The sequence below is a fragment of the Gavialis gangeticus genome, unplaced genomic scaffold (assembly GCF_001723915.1).
Source record: "Gavialis gangeticus isolate Ggan-Ray unplaced genomic scaffold, GavGan_comp1, whole genome shotgun sequence".
Taxonomy (NCBI): Eukaryota; Metazoa; Chordata; order Crocodylia; family Gavialidae; genus Gavialis; species Gavialis gangeticus.
Genome location: NW_017729030.1, coordinates 22,905,317 through 22,921,472, shown reverse-complemented (window position 1 = coordinate 22,921,472; position 16,156 = coordinate 22,905,317). Strand labels below are relative to the sequence as shown.

The following is a 16,156-nucleotide window of genomic DNA, read 5'->3' as shown; positions in this document are numbered from 1 at the left end:
CTGTGAAAAAAAAAGGGGGGGGGGGGGGAGGGCAAGAGAGAGGTAGCCAGCTAAGTGTTAGCCTTTATTGGTAGCTCAGTGACTGTGGGTATACAAGAGAGAAAGATTTCCACCTTAAAAGGCCCTTGCTACTTATAATATACTTACACTGTTTATAGACATAAATGTGTGTCTGTGTGTCAAGCTGTAAAGTACTCCATCTGATCATTTTGTTATGTTTGTCATCTTATTTTATCAACTTTCTTAGCTTTGTTTCAGGTCTGCCCACCTCTGAAGAAGGATTGTTAGGAGCTCTGGTTGCTTGGATTTGCCTGGTGTAATGGCAGAGCTGTGTGGGATCAGCACTGCAGAATCTGGCCTTGAGTGGTGCTCATGCCATGAAAGGTGCGCACTGAGCATCTACCACACTTCTTTCCTCCAAAACCATCTGCCTATTTTTAGATCCTTCATTCTCTATATGCACTGGAAACTACTGACCCATGATGTCTGAAGAGGAGGCCACTCTTACTGCTTCTTTGGCACCTCCCTTGAGAGGTTTTGTGAAAAGTCAGCAAGGTGTTCCTTTCATGTAGCCTCCGCAGAAGAGCTGCCAATTAGGGCCTCTCCCACCCCCAGCTATTCTCCAGGGGGGGTTTTGACTGGGGAAAGGAAAGGGCTAATTCAAGAAAACTAATTCTCATGTACAAGGCAGCAAGATACCTTTCTCTAGCCTTTGAAGGCCAAGTACCATCTTAGAATAAGACATAGGGTGGGATTTTCAAAACTCTCTGTGTTAGTCTAACTTTGCTCCCATTAACTATAACTAGAAAGCAATGGCTTCAAGTGGAACAGGTTTAGGCCAGTGCTGAATGTCTTTAAAAAATCCCACCTTTGGTACAGCAACTTTGGACCAAATCAAATGCTTCCTGAAATGAAAAAGAGGGTGCCAGAATGCAAAGACCATGCCTGAAGTGTAATCTTGATTAGGTATCATACTCGTATTATAACATATGCTTCCCAGATAACAGTTGCCTCTTAAAAAAGAGGGAAGGGTTGCTTTCTCTGTTGCTTAGGGAGGATGTGAGGTTGCTTACTGGCTGCCTCAGAAAATCCTTGGATATGTGGGGAAGGAAGACAATACCCTTGCAGACTCCCACAAAACCATGGTAGGAGTTGGTTGGGGAGGGCGGAGTCCCTCAATTTTCTTTGCCATGCTGAAGACACCAAGAGTGAAGAGTAGGGAAGGAGAAACTCTTGAGTGGGACGGAGTTTGGTTGAGGAAAGGGAGTTGAGCAGATTGCTATGCAGTGTGAATTTCTTCTGAACATTTTGTGTCATTCTTAAAAGGTATAACTAGATATCCCATCACCCTCTCATAATCCCTGGCAGTCCTAGGGATTTCATGCCACACAGAAGTTATGCAATAAGCCAATATCATTTTGTTTTGCATTTGCTTTACAGGTTGATGTCTCATCATCTCAATGCTTTAAGATAAAGCAAATAAATTTTGCTGTTGAGTGTTGACTACAGCGGGATCAGGCTGTTAACATAGTTGTCAGCAGCAATGACCATGAGTGGCAGTGTCTAGGGCCAGTTGTACAGTTGTAAAAGAATGCACAAAGTCATCCATGAGATCATTTCTGAAAATCTGCTTCTACCACTCACATCATGAAGTAAAAGAATAAGAATGCAGATATCACATGGGGGGTCACTCATGATATATTTACTTATCCCGAAACAAGAACTACACCACAGCAAGTAAGCCATGGTCCTCAGCTGTCGGCATTCCAGTGACCTATTCATTCAAGCTGGTTCAGTTAATTAGTCAGCTCAATAAAACACAAATTGAGCATCCTGCTGTAGCATCAGAGGAATCTCCCACTCAGGGTAGATTATAGCTTTGAACTACAGGGTAGATGGGAGAGTCCCAATACAGAGCATGGGGAGCCCACAGATGACTTCTGGCGTACCAGTGCAGAATACCACTCAGAGCCAGAGGGGAGAACATGATGGAACAGGGACATTTCAGCCTTTCTGTGGGTGCTGCTCTGTCAGCAGGTACAGAGGAAGCATAGAAAGAGCCTTATCTTCATCTTTTCAGACACCTTGTAGGAGAGGTAATATCAATGGCAGCATTAGTTCAGTGCATAGGCTACATCCTCTGCTTGAACTGTGGCTGGTCCCTTCACAGAGGGGCAAGAAGAGGAGGTTCTCTGGGTAATGGGTATATTCCTCCTTTTATTATCTCCACAAACTTTACGCTGTATATCAGGGAGACAGCGGGAGCATCTACACCGTCATTAATGCACCATAGTTACTGCACATTTAGTTTAGTACTTGGTTAACCAGGTACTAAATCAAAGTGCAGTAACTTGTGCTACTGTGCAGTAGAGCTGGCACATGGCTTTTAGTGACACTTAATGCACAGTAGCTTAATACTACTGCACAGTAGCATATAGCACAGTTTTTGCATGGCATGCTACTTCACAGTGTTATTAGACTTCTGTGCAGTTAGCATCTTGAGTAGACATGCCCAGCAAGACTTAAGGTAGCCCAAGTGGAGATCTACTCTTTCTGAAACTGCTTCATTTGCAGCAAAGGTAGATTTAGGAAAATTCTTCTGGTTTTGTCCTATCTTTACTATAAATGATACTGAAATGTGAGTGTGTACGCTGCACATGGAACACAATTACAAAACCTTCACGAAATGACAAATATTCTGACAATAGAGGTGGTTAGCAGTGTTAGTCTGAAATCAGGCAGAAATGTGGGGCAGGGTGGGGCACCTGGTTAGGCTAGCCTATCTTCTGCTATTCTGATAACAGCAAATACTTTTATACAGACCTTTTCTCTGACAAAATCAAATGTTTTTTCAAAGAAAAATAAAGGTAATTATCACCACTCCAGATAGAGAAATTAAGGTTAAATTATTTGCTTCAGGTGTCAGTAACAGAGACAGAAACAGAAGAAGAATTAGAATACGCTGGCTGTGTCATGTCATCTTCAGCAAATATCTTTACACCATGCTCTTGTCATATATAAAGCCTTTGTTCTTTTCAAGCCCTCAAATTAATTGAGTGATACATGTAATATGTAGAGGGGGCATTATATGCCTTAGGTTCTATCAGTATTTTTGGACACCAAAATACTTTAATGAAATCTGTGCCTCACTTCCTTAGCTGTCATACAGGGATAATAAACCTTTCTTACCTCCAAGGGGTTTTGTGACAATAAATACATGAATGATTGTGGCGTGCTCAGACACTATGTTAGTGGGGGATTTCTAACTATGGAGGATAAATAAACCTGCACCATTAGAAGACTGAACTCTGAATCTGTGCCTCCTATGTAACTGAACTGTGCTTTATGAATGATGAAGTTCTCCTTAAGCTTAGGAACCCGATCATCCTTTATATGCATAAAGCAGGAGGCAAATTACTGATCCTAAATACATAACTACTGTATCAACTTGAATATAAGATGAGCCTGAATATAAAATGGCCCTCCCAATAATTAGACTGTATATATGGAAAATCGATACATTTGTTATAATTATCCACATACAGAACTTAAGTATTGGAAAGTTGCCTTATATCCCCACCCCCGGTACTACAGCAGAGAAAGCAGTGACTGGAGGGATCAGGTGCACCCCTTGGCATCTGCTTCACCCACTTCTTTCCCCGTTGCCCTCATGCCCCCCCTGCTACCTGTATCTCCCCTACCCCCAGCTCCCCACCACCTGTGACCATCCCCCACTCTCCCCAGTCTCTGCCTCTTTCCTCCAAACTCCTCCCAGTCTCTGCCCCTTCCCCCCACCCAACTCCCTGGTCTCTGCTCTTCCTCTCCCCTCCTGTCCTCCTTCCTGTGAGATGCTGGTTGAGCTGCTCCATCCCAGAGCACAGCATGGAGAAGCTGAGCCCTTGCCTGGCCAAGCAGTGGTATCAGTGCTGCAACTGGCCAGGCAGGGGAAGGAGTTGCCATGTGCTCCATGCCCAGGAGAGCAGTGGTGTAGCAACAAAGTTTAGCTCCTGGGGCAAAGCCCGCAGCAGCAGCCTGTCCTCACCCTGTGTATAGATCTGGGGGGCACCCCCCCGTGCTTGCCTGGGACTGCACGCAGTGGTGGAAGCTGCCTTTTCTTCATCCCCGCGCCCTCCCCAGATGAGCCGCTTGCAGCTCTGTCCCGCTCCCCGCCCCCAGCTGGGCAGCACCTGTTGGCACCCCTTCACTTTGGTGCCCAGGGCAGTTGCTCTGCTCAATGCCTCCCCCCCCACAACCTTGCTACAGTACAGCAGCAGAGACCCCAGCCCTGAGCCAGAGCTGAGCTGTAGCTGACAGTAAGGAGGAGAGAAAGGGGTGGGAAGGGGGCAGAAGGTGCAGAGGGGAACTGGAACGGGGTTCAGAAGGCTGCTGCAGGTCTGACTGCCTCTGACCCTGGCTCAAGAGGGTACTCTACTACTGCTCACCCCTTCTGCTTTGTATGTGAATATAAGACAAGGGGCTTTCTCCCTGTGCTGATCGGTGGGAACCTCGTCTTATATTCAAGTAAATATAGTAACACAACAACATACATAACTATATAACTAGTACAACTACATACATAACTACATAACGAGTACAACTCCAGTTAAGTAGGAAGTCCATACAATGAACACGTATGCTTCCTCATGTTCCTGCATTGTGTTCAGCGAGAAGAATGTGTGCCAAAGCATTCTGCAGATTCCTTTACCTTTTGATAAGCATCTGAAGGGAATCAGCTAGGTCTTCCATAAGACTAATAACTTCAGAATATGTTAAGTCTGCACAGGACTTGCCATTGATTGATACTACTTCATCTCCCTCACAGAGCCCAGCCTTGGCTGCCTTGCTCTTGTTGCGAACCTGAAATGAGTAAAAAGCAAATTAAATTCAGAATGCAGAGTAGGTGTTCAATTGAGAATAACAGCAGCTTCACCTCAACCTTGTTTCAGTATGAAAAATGGACCAGTTATTTGACGATTATTCATTGTACAGCAGCACCAAGGCCCTGCATGCTAGGTTCTGCTTTGGCAAAAAACAACAAAATAATATCTGCTCTTGCAAGTTTACAATCTACCTTTAAGGCAGGATGCATGTGCACAAAACAGGACTGGTAGTTTAGGAGAATGAGGTAGCAGTAACATGAACATAGTTTATCAGAAAAGGGTAAGTCTTAGCTTGTCCCTTGCCCAGCTAATGAAAGGCTACCAGAGGCTCATGTTTGTAGACCAGTCAAATGACAGCTGCTCCTCACTCAAGGCACAGCCACACAAACAAGTTATCAGGAGGCAGAGGATGGAGTTTTACAGCATATCAGCTGTTCCATGGTAATTGCTCATAGACATGCTCTTGCCCCATGACAAATATAAGATAACCAATAGTAGCTTGCCTCGCAATGAAAGGGATGCAAGCTTCCATGAGTTAGGGTAAAAGCAAGTTACGTGGCCAGTTACTGAAGAGCTGATAAGCTGTCAATCCCTGCTGTCTTTTACTTTGCAATGATTTGTTCATGTGCCTATGTCTTATGTCTCATTCGGGATCCTCAGGGTAAAATACTTGGCTGCCATTTGACTTCAGTAAGTGCTATGTATACTCAGAACCACCAGGACACTTTTATTCGGGTGCATAAGCAGTAAATTAAAGTGCCAAACTATGAGCATCCAAACTAAATCTTAAATCCATATTTAGTCATTGAAAGCAGCAGCTTGATTCTCAGAAGTGCTGAGCACTTACGTGCTTCCACTGCAGTCAATGATTTCCCATTATGGTTTTAAGCTCCCCTCTCTAAGAGCAAGACCAAATCTATCAAATTCTCACTCAAGCATCTCCCTGCACTGGTTTGCTTCTGCTGCCTCAGCAGTCTTTCCATTTCTAGCACAACGTTAGGATCATAGCCACTTTATAACAACCAGAGACTTCTTCAGCACCACCCAAAGTATGCTATACAGTTGATTGCTATTTTTAAAGTACATATTTGGCAACCAGTATATGATATTAACCAGGATGTTTGCAAGACCCTATTATACAATAACACATGCACACAAGAGGGTTGTCATGGGAATTTTCGCTCTGACTCTTCTCCATACTGGGTGTAACAATTTCAGGCTTTATACTGCATTATTACATTGTGCTATATACACACAATACATATTCATAATAATCAATTACCCCATTAGATTTTTTAAAATATTATCATATGAATGAGCACAGTGATACAGGTATATATTATTCCCAAAACATCTATTTGTTAATTCTGCATATAGGTATTTAATATATTCAGTACCATAATGGGCATGTTTACATGTGTGCTTTACTACACAGTAGACTAACTTGCCACAAAGTAAAGTATCACTGTCTACTCGCGTATGACAATTAGGCCAGTGTAGACTAACTTACTGTGCCATTGTATAGTCCCATTAGACACAAGTACTACCTGACAGTGAAGTAAATTACTGTGCTTAAACACACATGTAGAAGAAAACACACATGTAGAAGGTGATGTCCAGATTAGTTTACTTTGGTTCAAATTATGCCAAAGTTTATTCAGTCATATTAATTGCACATGTGGACATGCCCAGTGTCAGCTTCATTGATTCCAGTGCTGTTACTTCTGATTAACCCTGGCGCACTGGAGCCACTAGTCGCTGAACTGCTAAACAGGAGCCTATTTTTGGAGCCAATTCTGGAAGATTTCTTGAACTCAGATGATATTTGAAAAGAAGAGTGAGACTATAATCCTTTCACTAAAGTGAGCCATTCACTTTGCTGCTTAAATTTATGAACATCCATTTGTCACAGTATGGTCTTCTAGGCAATGAAGAAACAGTAACCAAGTGCATAGCATCGCCAGCTACTACCTTGCGGAAGAGCTAACATTTACAAATATGGAGTGGTATGCCACAGTGTTTATATTTCCCTAGCAGGACTATAAACATCTTTACAGTTTGGGAAAAAATGATGGCTTAGATAGTCTTTCGGATGTTTCTTTGCATGGCTGAACTTGCATTTATTTGTGCTGCTGTTGTTTAAGATGTGAAGGGCATGTCCATTAATAATTTTAAAAGCGATGTGGGGCCACATGTACATATTTATTGTTGTTGTTAGAAACAATTTAAATTGACAGCTTGGAAATCCAGAACATTTACTATCAAAACATAGATATTCTGGAACAGAATTCATGATGTTTCCTCTATGGAAGTAAAGATGGATGCCACAGGAAATCTTCTGTTTGTGTTTGTCAGTCTGACAAACTGACAATCTGGTTAATGAGATATGGAATTTGTCACGTCTCCTATGGGTTACCAGCATGAATCTGGCACAGATCAGCAACCGTTCCCCTTTTTCTAAGCTTTGACTGGTCACCTGTTTGAAGTAAATAAGGGTTTGCGTAGTGGCAAAGGATCCATATCACCAGCCAGTCAGCATAGGTACTACCATGAGGTTTTTTATCAGGTTTCTCGGCAACATTAAAACTAAATGGAGACAGACAATGAATTTCCCTCTTGTGCCCTAAGAAAGGATCCCTTCAAATCATGGATGAGGACTACTGGCCCAAGCAAGTGGGAATTTTCCATTTTCCTTCTTGTGTTTTACCTCTCCTGTTCTGTGAGCCCTTCCCCCAGCCTGCTCCCCCCGCTATCCAGGCCTTGAAGGTCTGAGCACCTCTTGGTGAACTGCCCAAAGTTTGCAACTTGAGGAGTGATCAGACCTTGAACAGAGAGGCTCATCCCCTTGCAGCATACATAAATAGAATCCATCTTCAGGGCAACACTGTGTCTCATCATACGTAACTCTTCTGACAGCACTTCATTTCTTATCTATGATGGGGCATGCTTCCTGTCACTTACAGCAAATATGACAGCACCCCCTCTCCCCGATTTACCAATAAAGCATAATGTTGCTTTGTTGATGAAGCATTTTAAATGTATATAACATAATCTTCCATTCATGCCGGAGAAGGGAGTTTCTGTCCTCCTGTCCTTTACCTCCAAATCCAAACCTGGCTTTGTTCATTCAGATGAAGTGCAGTCTCTCCTGTTGGTTCAGTGGCTTCTTTCCCAGCCTCTGCCAGCTGCAAACAACATCTACTGTCTCTCTGCTCTCCCCAAACACCTCTCAGCTGTCCTCAGTAAGAGATCCCTGTTGAAGCTAATGGGAAGAGAGCAGCTAATTGCAGTGGAAAGAGACAGCTGGACAGCCAACCGCAGTATGGTAGCCTGAGCATAGAATAACCACAGTAGTTTTGCACTGCTCTAACCTTGGGACGTTGGACCCGATGGGTCAGGACTTCTGTTATCCATAACAGGGCCAGTCAGAAAAGTTCTGCTTTTTGTTCTCACTGACAATTTCTAGGAATATGGAAATAAATTATCATCATCCAGATTTTTAGACAATGACCTATTATTGACACCTCTCCGACTTCAGATTTCAGGTTTCTGGTTTTCTAATGAAAGACCAAATTTTTTCCAGGAAGGCAGTCAGTTCCTGCTAACATTTTTGTTTCTGCTAACATTTTTTTGGTGCAAAAAACCCCTACAATTTTCCCATCAAAAACCATTTAAACAAAAACACTTTTTGCAGCCTATGAGAAAACAGAGCTGTTTTAAACTGTTGCACAGTTAACACTAAGTAGCCTTCATATGGGTCTTGGGTATGCAGAGATAAGACTCACACCCATATAAAACACAAGATATTTCATCAAAGGCATTGATGCCTTGAGTTGTATTCATTTGAAACTGGTACAGCTTACTCCCTCCTGGTTTATTTTAGATGGTTTTCAATCCCTTGTCCTGTCCCTACCCTCTTTCATGTGTGGCCCTCTCCTTTTAGGATATTGTTTTTTAAGGGAGTTGAAAACCTCCTTCCTTTAGTGCTAGGGAAACTTCTGTTCTAATTTTAAAGACCCACTTGCTTCTCAGTGTTTGCACTTTTGATGTGAAATTGTCACTGCCGCAGACTGTGCTGAACCTGTCTAGACGCCAGCTGCTCTGCTGGAATATTCGAGCACTTCTTTCCTCGCCTTCGGTGTGATCTGCATTGCCAGGCATGAAAGTTCTGCCGCCTACATATAGGATTCTCTCTTTTCAGTGATACTCTGTGTGCTGATTACTACTTCAGCTTGCCATATTATTTCTTCACATTACAAAATTACCATCATTTAACAATGAAACATCAGCATAAATATTTATCCTGAATTCTGAAATTTTGAAACCTTGCCAGTTCATTATTTTTGTGTTAGTCTAAACAGCTGTACAGTACAAAGTATATGCAATTTTCACGAGATAAAGCTTTTTTTTTTTCCATACAAGACTGAAGTTAGGCAAAAACAATACTGTATTGAACTTGCACAGTGCTGGGTAAACTATCTTCTGAAAGTAAACTCAAGACTATACAGATTCATTTTAATCTGCCTCAGTACTTTCTTCTTTATATAATATTCTGGTTTGGGCATCACTCTTCTTGGAAGAGTTTAATTATAGAACATAAAGAATGGCTCTGGATTATTTGGACAGTTTTGCTAAATTGTCTATGTAACCTTTTTCTGACCTTGTGCACTGTGCAGTAAAAATGGACCACTTCTTGTGTCTGAATAATTCAACTTGTGGTGATGAATTACTGAAAACCACTTCTTGGTTAAAGGATAATTGTAAGTATTCCCCATTTTCATCAGAATGTGCCTGTTTCTATGGGCCTGGGAGGCTTAGATTTATCTTGCACAATGGTAGGTATTTTTCATTTTTTCTCGCTACCCAATTTTCTCACAGATGCATCAAGGAGCAGCTGAAATAACTGTCTTCTACCATTCTTTTTAACCAAGTGAAAGTTGTCTACTCCTTTGCCAGCCTATTTACTTGTTCTTAGTATACCTTCAGGTCTAAGGGGAATCATCCAGTCGTCTACTCTGATGCTCAGCACAGTGCAAGCCATAAAATCTCACTATTGATTCTTGCTTCAAGCCCATGATTTCCATTAGAGCTTGAGCACATTTTTGAGAATGACAGTCAATCTTAATTTCAAGATTGCAAGTGATGAGGAACTGGCCACATCCATGGGCAGATTTTGCAAAAAGCAGATATGAGAACAGCAGCCAGTGATGTAGAGGTGGCTGCACCTCCACCCCAAATCCTCACCACAACCGTGACAGCCAGGCTACGTTGCAGGAGCAGCAGCCGGGAACTATTTAAATCCCTAAATTAGTTAAGAATTTTCCCCGTTCTTGATGCCCCCTCCCTTCTCCTCTATGCTTAAGGGCACCTCCCCTCCCATTCTCTGCCTCTCTTGCTCACTGCTGCTACTGTCTGCAGCAGCTCCAGGGGTAGGGGGGAATCCAGAGCTGTTCCTACTGCTCTCCAGCTGGGCTTTGTAGGGAGCCCAGCTCAGCAGGGGACAGCAGCAGCAGCAAGGAGATGACAGGTTCCCTATTCCTGTGCCAGCTCTCAGGTTGGTAGGGAACCCTAGGGGTACCAAGAAGAGTGGGTGAATCCACCCACTGCCACCACTGCTGCTGTCCCAGGCTGATTTGGGCTCTCTGGGCAGCCTGGTTGAAGCAGGCCAGGAGCAGCTCTGGAGTTCCCCCTACCCCAGCCCCTAGATTAGCCAGGGGACAGCAGCAGTAGTGGGTTGGGGAAGGAGGGAATGGGAGGGGAGAGGACATACAGCTGAGCACAGATAATTCTTACCTGCTGATACTTAAGAGTGAGTTATTCTTAATTGTTCTTGTCTTAAATACCCTTAAATAAATTAATACTTCTAAAAGACTGAATGTATGAAAGTTTTCCAAATCTTGAATCATCCTGAACCCTTTCTGATTTGTCAACATCCTTTATAAAAGGATCAGACATTTAGACTGAATAATATGATCAGAGTTGGTTCTTCAAACATACTGCTTATTCTGCCTTTGGTGCTAGGCACCTGCAGGTCAAAGGTTAAAACAAATCTCTTATTTTGAATACACGATTACCTGATTTTAAAATAATCTAAAAGTAAATATAGATAAATATGGTTATGGGTATGGTTATGGGTATGGCTTGCTGTATAGATGGTTATGGATTGAGCCTGACTGTCATCCTGCATAAAAGAGAGAAGAAAGAGGCTAAGAGAGTGACATTTTAAAGGGTGACTAGAAAAGGGGTTGAAATTACAGGCAAAGACACTGTTCCTTGTTGTCTCATTCCCGCTTCATCTGAGGAAGCAGGGTTTCATCAAAGAAACATCTGAGTTCTACCCCCTAACTGTGGAACAACCCACAGGATCCTGAATTTGTGGAACACCACTTGGATTAAAAAGGAGTCACAAAAATCTTTGGCCAAATTTTTCAGAGGAGCAGTTAGGCACCAAACTCTTATTGCCTTTCAATGCCAGGAAGTGTTGGTGCCTAGTTTTCTTAGGCTATTTTGAAAATCTCAGCCATACAGTGCCTGTACATGAGCATGGAGGCTGTAATTACAGTGCATTGAAGTAGACTCGATTAAATGAGTTTGCTGGAGTGTGGTAATCCAGCAGATGGTGGTGGGGGCACTTGAACTAAAGGTTGTTTGACAAGTTTAGTTTAAGTGGCCCCACTGCCATTTTAAAGCATGAGGACACTGATAGACACGCTGCTGTGGTGCTTTAATTAGAGTGGCTCTCCGACCCACTCTTATTAAAGCGCCACCCTTACCTAGCCCCAGAGCAAGTGTAAAAGTGCCCATAAAGTTCAATTGTCCATGCTCCAGAACTACTTAAGGAAGCCAACTGACTAGCATATAAGCAAAACTCTGCCATAAGAAAGCATAGCAGACTACAAGAACTCTTCTTTTTTTTTGTAGAAGCTTCAGAATAAAGAAACGGGTCATTTAAGTTCATATGTTACTTGCTGAAAGTCACCTTTTTTAGGTGGCATAAATGGCAGGTCCCTATTTATAACAATACTGATAGAGCTTTAATGATAGGAATACTGCTGATTGCTGGAATAATTAAGGTCTGTTATATGAATGGAGTCAAAGAAGACCAAGCAGCGTAAATATAGATGTAAGTATCCTAAATCTAAATGTAAGCCAATCAAACATCTGATTTTTTTGGTAAAAAGTGTTCCAGTAACCACAATTAATGTCATAGACACATAGGTTAGGTACAGACATTGCACATAAATTGGTATAAGTGACCAAAAACCAGTCTAAACCTGTAACAGAACAGAAGTTCAGAACACATAGACTGGTTTCAAAATGGCAGAACCTGGTATAAGACCTGGAGGGATGTAGTATTAGATTTAATTAGTTTCGGTTAGAGCCATAGGTGAGGCACAGGTGGGGCACAGGAGGGCACCCCAGCCCTGAGCCTGGAAGCTGGGGGGCATGGATCCTGCATGGCAGGGGGCTCCACTCCCCCCCAGCTGCTTGTTTGCTGTCTGGGCTCAGAACTCTTTGGCAGACTGTTGTGAGCGCCCCCAGTCTGCTGGCCTCTGCCAGTGCCGACCACCTCTGTGCCCACCCTGCAAGGGTGAACATGAGTACTGTTTGCTCTCAAACTAGTCTAGGGCGCTCAGAAAAAGCTGTAAAAGTTAGTGCGAAAACGTCTTGGCCTTTTTGAAACTCTGTACCTAGTTTAGGGTCATTGGCTAGGTACAGACTTTACATTTAATGCACTTTAAGTGAACAGAAAGCACTTTACAGCCGTAACAGAACTGATATTTGTGGCTTTAAAAAAATGGTGAGTCCTGCTCTAAGTTAACCCTGGATGGATGTATACTAACTTAAAGTGCTTTTTTTTTTAGAGCACTTTATCAATTGTCTGCCAGATCCCATCAAGGGTTAACTTAAAAGCATGATTGCTGCCATCTCAGGTGGCATAGTGCAGGGCTGCTCTAGCCTTGGGCAGAGCTCCCTTGCTCTGCCAGAGTGCTGGGCCAGCCCTGTTCCCTTGGCTGTCACCGACCTGAGTCAGTGTCAGCCTCTGATGCCAGCCTCATGTGCAGCCAGGGTGGGTGGGGAGTGGGGTTTCTGTCCCTGCAGCTGCCTTGACCCCATGGTGTGCCACAGCCTGGTGGTGTGAGGGTGGACTGCAGGGAGGGACTTCAGGATGCAGCCAGGATGCAGCATGCCTCTGCTTGGCCAGGACTGCTGCATGAACACGGACTAGCAAGAGATTTGACTTCCCGGCTTTGCCTGCAGCAGCCCCCACTAGGCTGCATTGCATCTGCTGACTGTAACTGCCAAAAGGCTGGAAACCCCCTTGTGTGGATCCAGCCCACCCCCCTGAGACCTCAGCCATCGAGTTGTGGGAGGATGCTTGTGGTGGGGTGGCTCCGTTCTCTCCCACCTGCCCCCAAACTGCTGCTGACAGTCACCAGCTGGCAGGGCAGGGTGAGGCTGGGGAAAGGGGCCACTCTGGCAGCCTCCTGTGAGGTGTGCTGGAGCACCCGCAGTGGCCGGTGCAGCCAGATGGCGAGCCCCTCCCACCACACAGCAACCATCTGTTCAGTTGGCTCCCACTCGAACTTACTCCCACTTTGAGTAAAGCACTGTAAGTTAGACTGTTTCTGTCAGGGACTTTTTTGAACATCTGTACTTTGCCTATGTTCCCTGCAAGCTCCTTTCTCTTATGCTAAAAATATTATAAAATTCCATCTCCTCCATTACTATATTACCCACCCCCCACCAGCAAATGCAGATGCTAGCAAAACTATTTAAGTATATTAACAAATTATCTCTCTGTTCAATAGAATTAACAATGCACAGCACGGTATGTCATTCTGCGTGCAGGAAACGGAAATACTGAATGGAACAAACTATTAAAATATATTAGTGCTCTCTGATTCATAAGAAATGGGGGAACTAAAAATATTGCAGTGGAAAATGAACCTGACCTGCATCTAGACAGACACAGAGTTTAGGAGGGCCTGATTTTTTTAATGCTTACTCACAGGATGCCCCTTACATGTATAGTCTGACTGAACTCAAAATCAAGAGAGAAGACTGACTATGCTTACTGCATGTCTACATATCCCAGTGCTCCTCAGTTCTGGTTTTTGGCACTGCTCCTGCTTTTGTGCTGAACCATTCCAAGCAGATATTCTTGAATGCTCTGAATTCCATAATGGAGAAGTGCTCACATGGACAGTGGGTCCTATGCCGAGGCCATCAAAGTCACCATGCGGAGCAGCTGCCCTGGTCGCTCCACCCTAGTTACACTACTGATGTAGAAATATAAAACAATGCCTGTCTCCAGGCAAAACAGGCATGGTTCTCCATTGCCTTCATTTTGTGTAGTTATTTTTACCAGGACCAAATGCTACCAAATCAGAAATCTCTACTTGCCTGCTTTAACGTGCTTTAACGTGACGCCTTATTTTCATGTTGCATAGGTGAAAAGGACTAAACAAAATGTCTGACAGTGGAGCAAGCCGTGGGCTTGCTGCTTTTGGTTATTTTCATTGCCAGTCAACCTCTGGAAATGGCTCCTATTTTAATCTTAACTAGGTCCCCTGGCTGTTGTATGCTGCCTGCCTTGAAATGGCAAGTGGTGAGCTGCACATTGCTTTACTTATATGAGTAGTTCTGCAAGGGGTATTCATGGGAGTAGTGACTACTCAGGGAATTGTTACCTTTGTTACCCTAAGTACTACAGAATGCTTCCCGGATCCATGCCTGAGCATAGTCCGCTCTTCAAAGCATAGACTGAATTTTCCTATGGGCGTACAACTCTATCAGGCACACAGGCATGCTACTGAACTACAAATAATATGGTGCAGCATGAGTTGCTCCTCTGCACTGAACAACTGTGGACCTTCTGTGGACAGTAGCATGAGAAGCTATGTTAGACTGGCAATATCTTCGCTGTCCTTGAGCCCTAAACCTGCCTGCTGTATTTGAGGGTACACTTCGTAATTGCTATTATATTACAGGTCATACTTTTATAGTGTTAGCTACATTTATTTTGGAAACAGGGTTGTGCTAATTACATGACCGCATAGCTGTGTTAGGGAAGATATAAAAAAAGCACAACATATACTATCATATGACCGAATTATTAACTTTCCAATCCTTTGTCTTGTTTTTACCCCTCCTGGTCTCCTCCTCCTCTTTATCTCCAATCCTGTCACTATTTAAAATAGTATTTATAATGCTAAATGCCCACATTTGGTCCATCTTCTATCTCTTGCCAGCAGCCAACAATCTACCAGTCTCCAGTGCTAAGTACAGACAGTCAACAAGCCTGAGGCTGAACCAATTCAATCTTTGCAGATTAGTCTAAACTGTGTAGATTGAATTGATAAGCAAGTGAACAGACATTCACTTTTGATTCCAGAAATGCAGTCACATGTCTGCAGTGTCCCAGGCCAGAAGTTGTGGGGGGAAGTGCTAGAGCACACCTCCCTACTTGGTTGGAGCAAACAGCTTGGGCCCAAGCTAGCCCACCTGCCCTGCAAGGGGGGCACACTGGTGGACTATGAGTTAACTTGAATCTGGAGACGATCTGGGACAGAAGTTCAATAAACTGATTTAAATCAGTCAAGTCTGATACTACATCCATCTGGGTTTATCTTAATCCAGGTTTAGCCTTTTTGAAAGTGGTTTATGTGCACTGAATTTCTGTTGGGTTACAGATTTGAACCAGTTTATGATCACTTATACCAGGTTATGTGTAATTGCTGTCCCTTGCCCAGCTGGGCTATAAATCAGCGTCTCAATCACTCTGCAGACTATGATTCATTGCTTAGAGGGACTTGCTGGACTAACTCAAATCCCTTGCTGGACTTACTCTATTGATGTTCATAGAATTAACACCAGAAGAGATTTTGGCCCAGGATGTATACAGAACTAAGTGACTAGCAAGTACCAGAAGACCATATATCTGAAATTGTTAAGGGAGCATGAAGGGGAAGCAACTGTTAGGTGGTACCATAATAAAATCATAGATTGTCTCGATTTAACAATAAGTGGGTGTGTGTGGTAATGCCAGATACAGCAGCTGGAAAGCCCCAACTACAGTTACTGATTGTTTCAAAATTGCTAATTTGCCTAAAAAGTTTTGCTACTAACCAAATTGAACTTGTTAAGTCCCTAGAGAGCCTAAAAAAAGCCAGTGGCTACATCAGTCTTCCACTGGAAAGCTATATTCTCAGCTGGTATGAAATCAATATAGCTAAGCCAGTTTACACCTGGGAAGAATTTGGGAAAAATGC

General features: G+C 43.4%; 1 protein-coding gene across 1 annotated transcript in view; it reads right to left on the bottom strand.

Annotated features, from left to right (window-relative positions):
• The window catches only part of SYNPO2 (synaptopodin 2), a 187,888-nt gene that overhangs the window by 38,502 nt on the left and 133,230 nt on the right, over positions 1–16,156 (bottom strand). Inside the window, exon 2 of the mRNA XM_019522030.1 lies at positions 4,706–4,857. Within this exon, the coding sequence (XP_019377575.1) occupies positions 4,706–4,857 (152 nt within the window). The remainder of the gene's footprint in view (positions 1–4,705; positions 4,858–16,156) is intronic.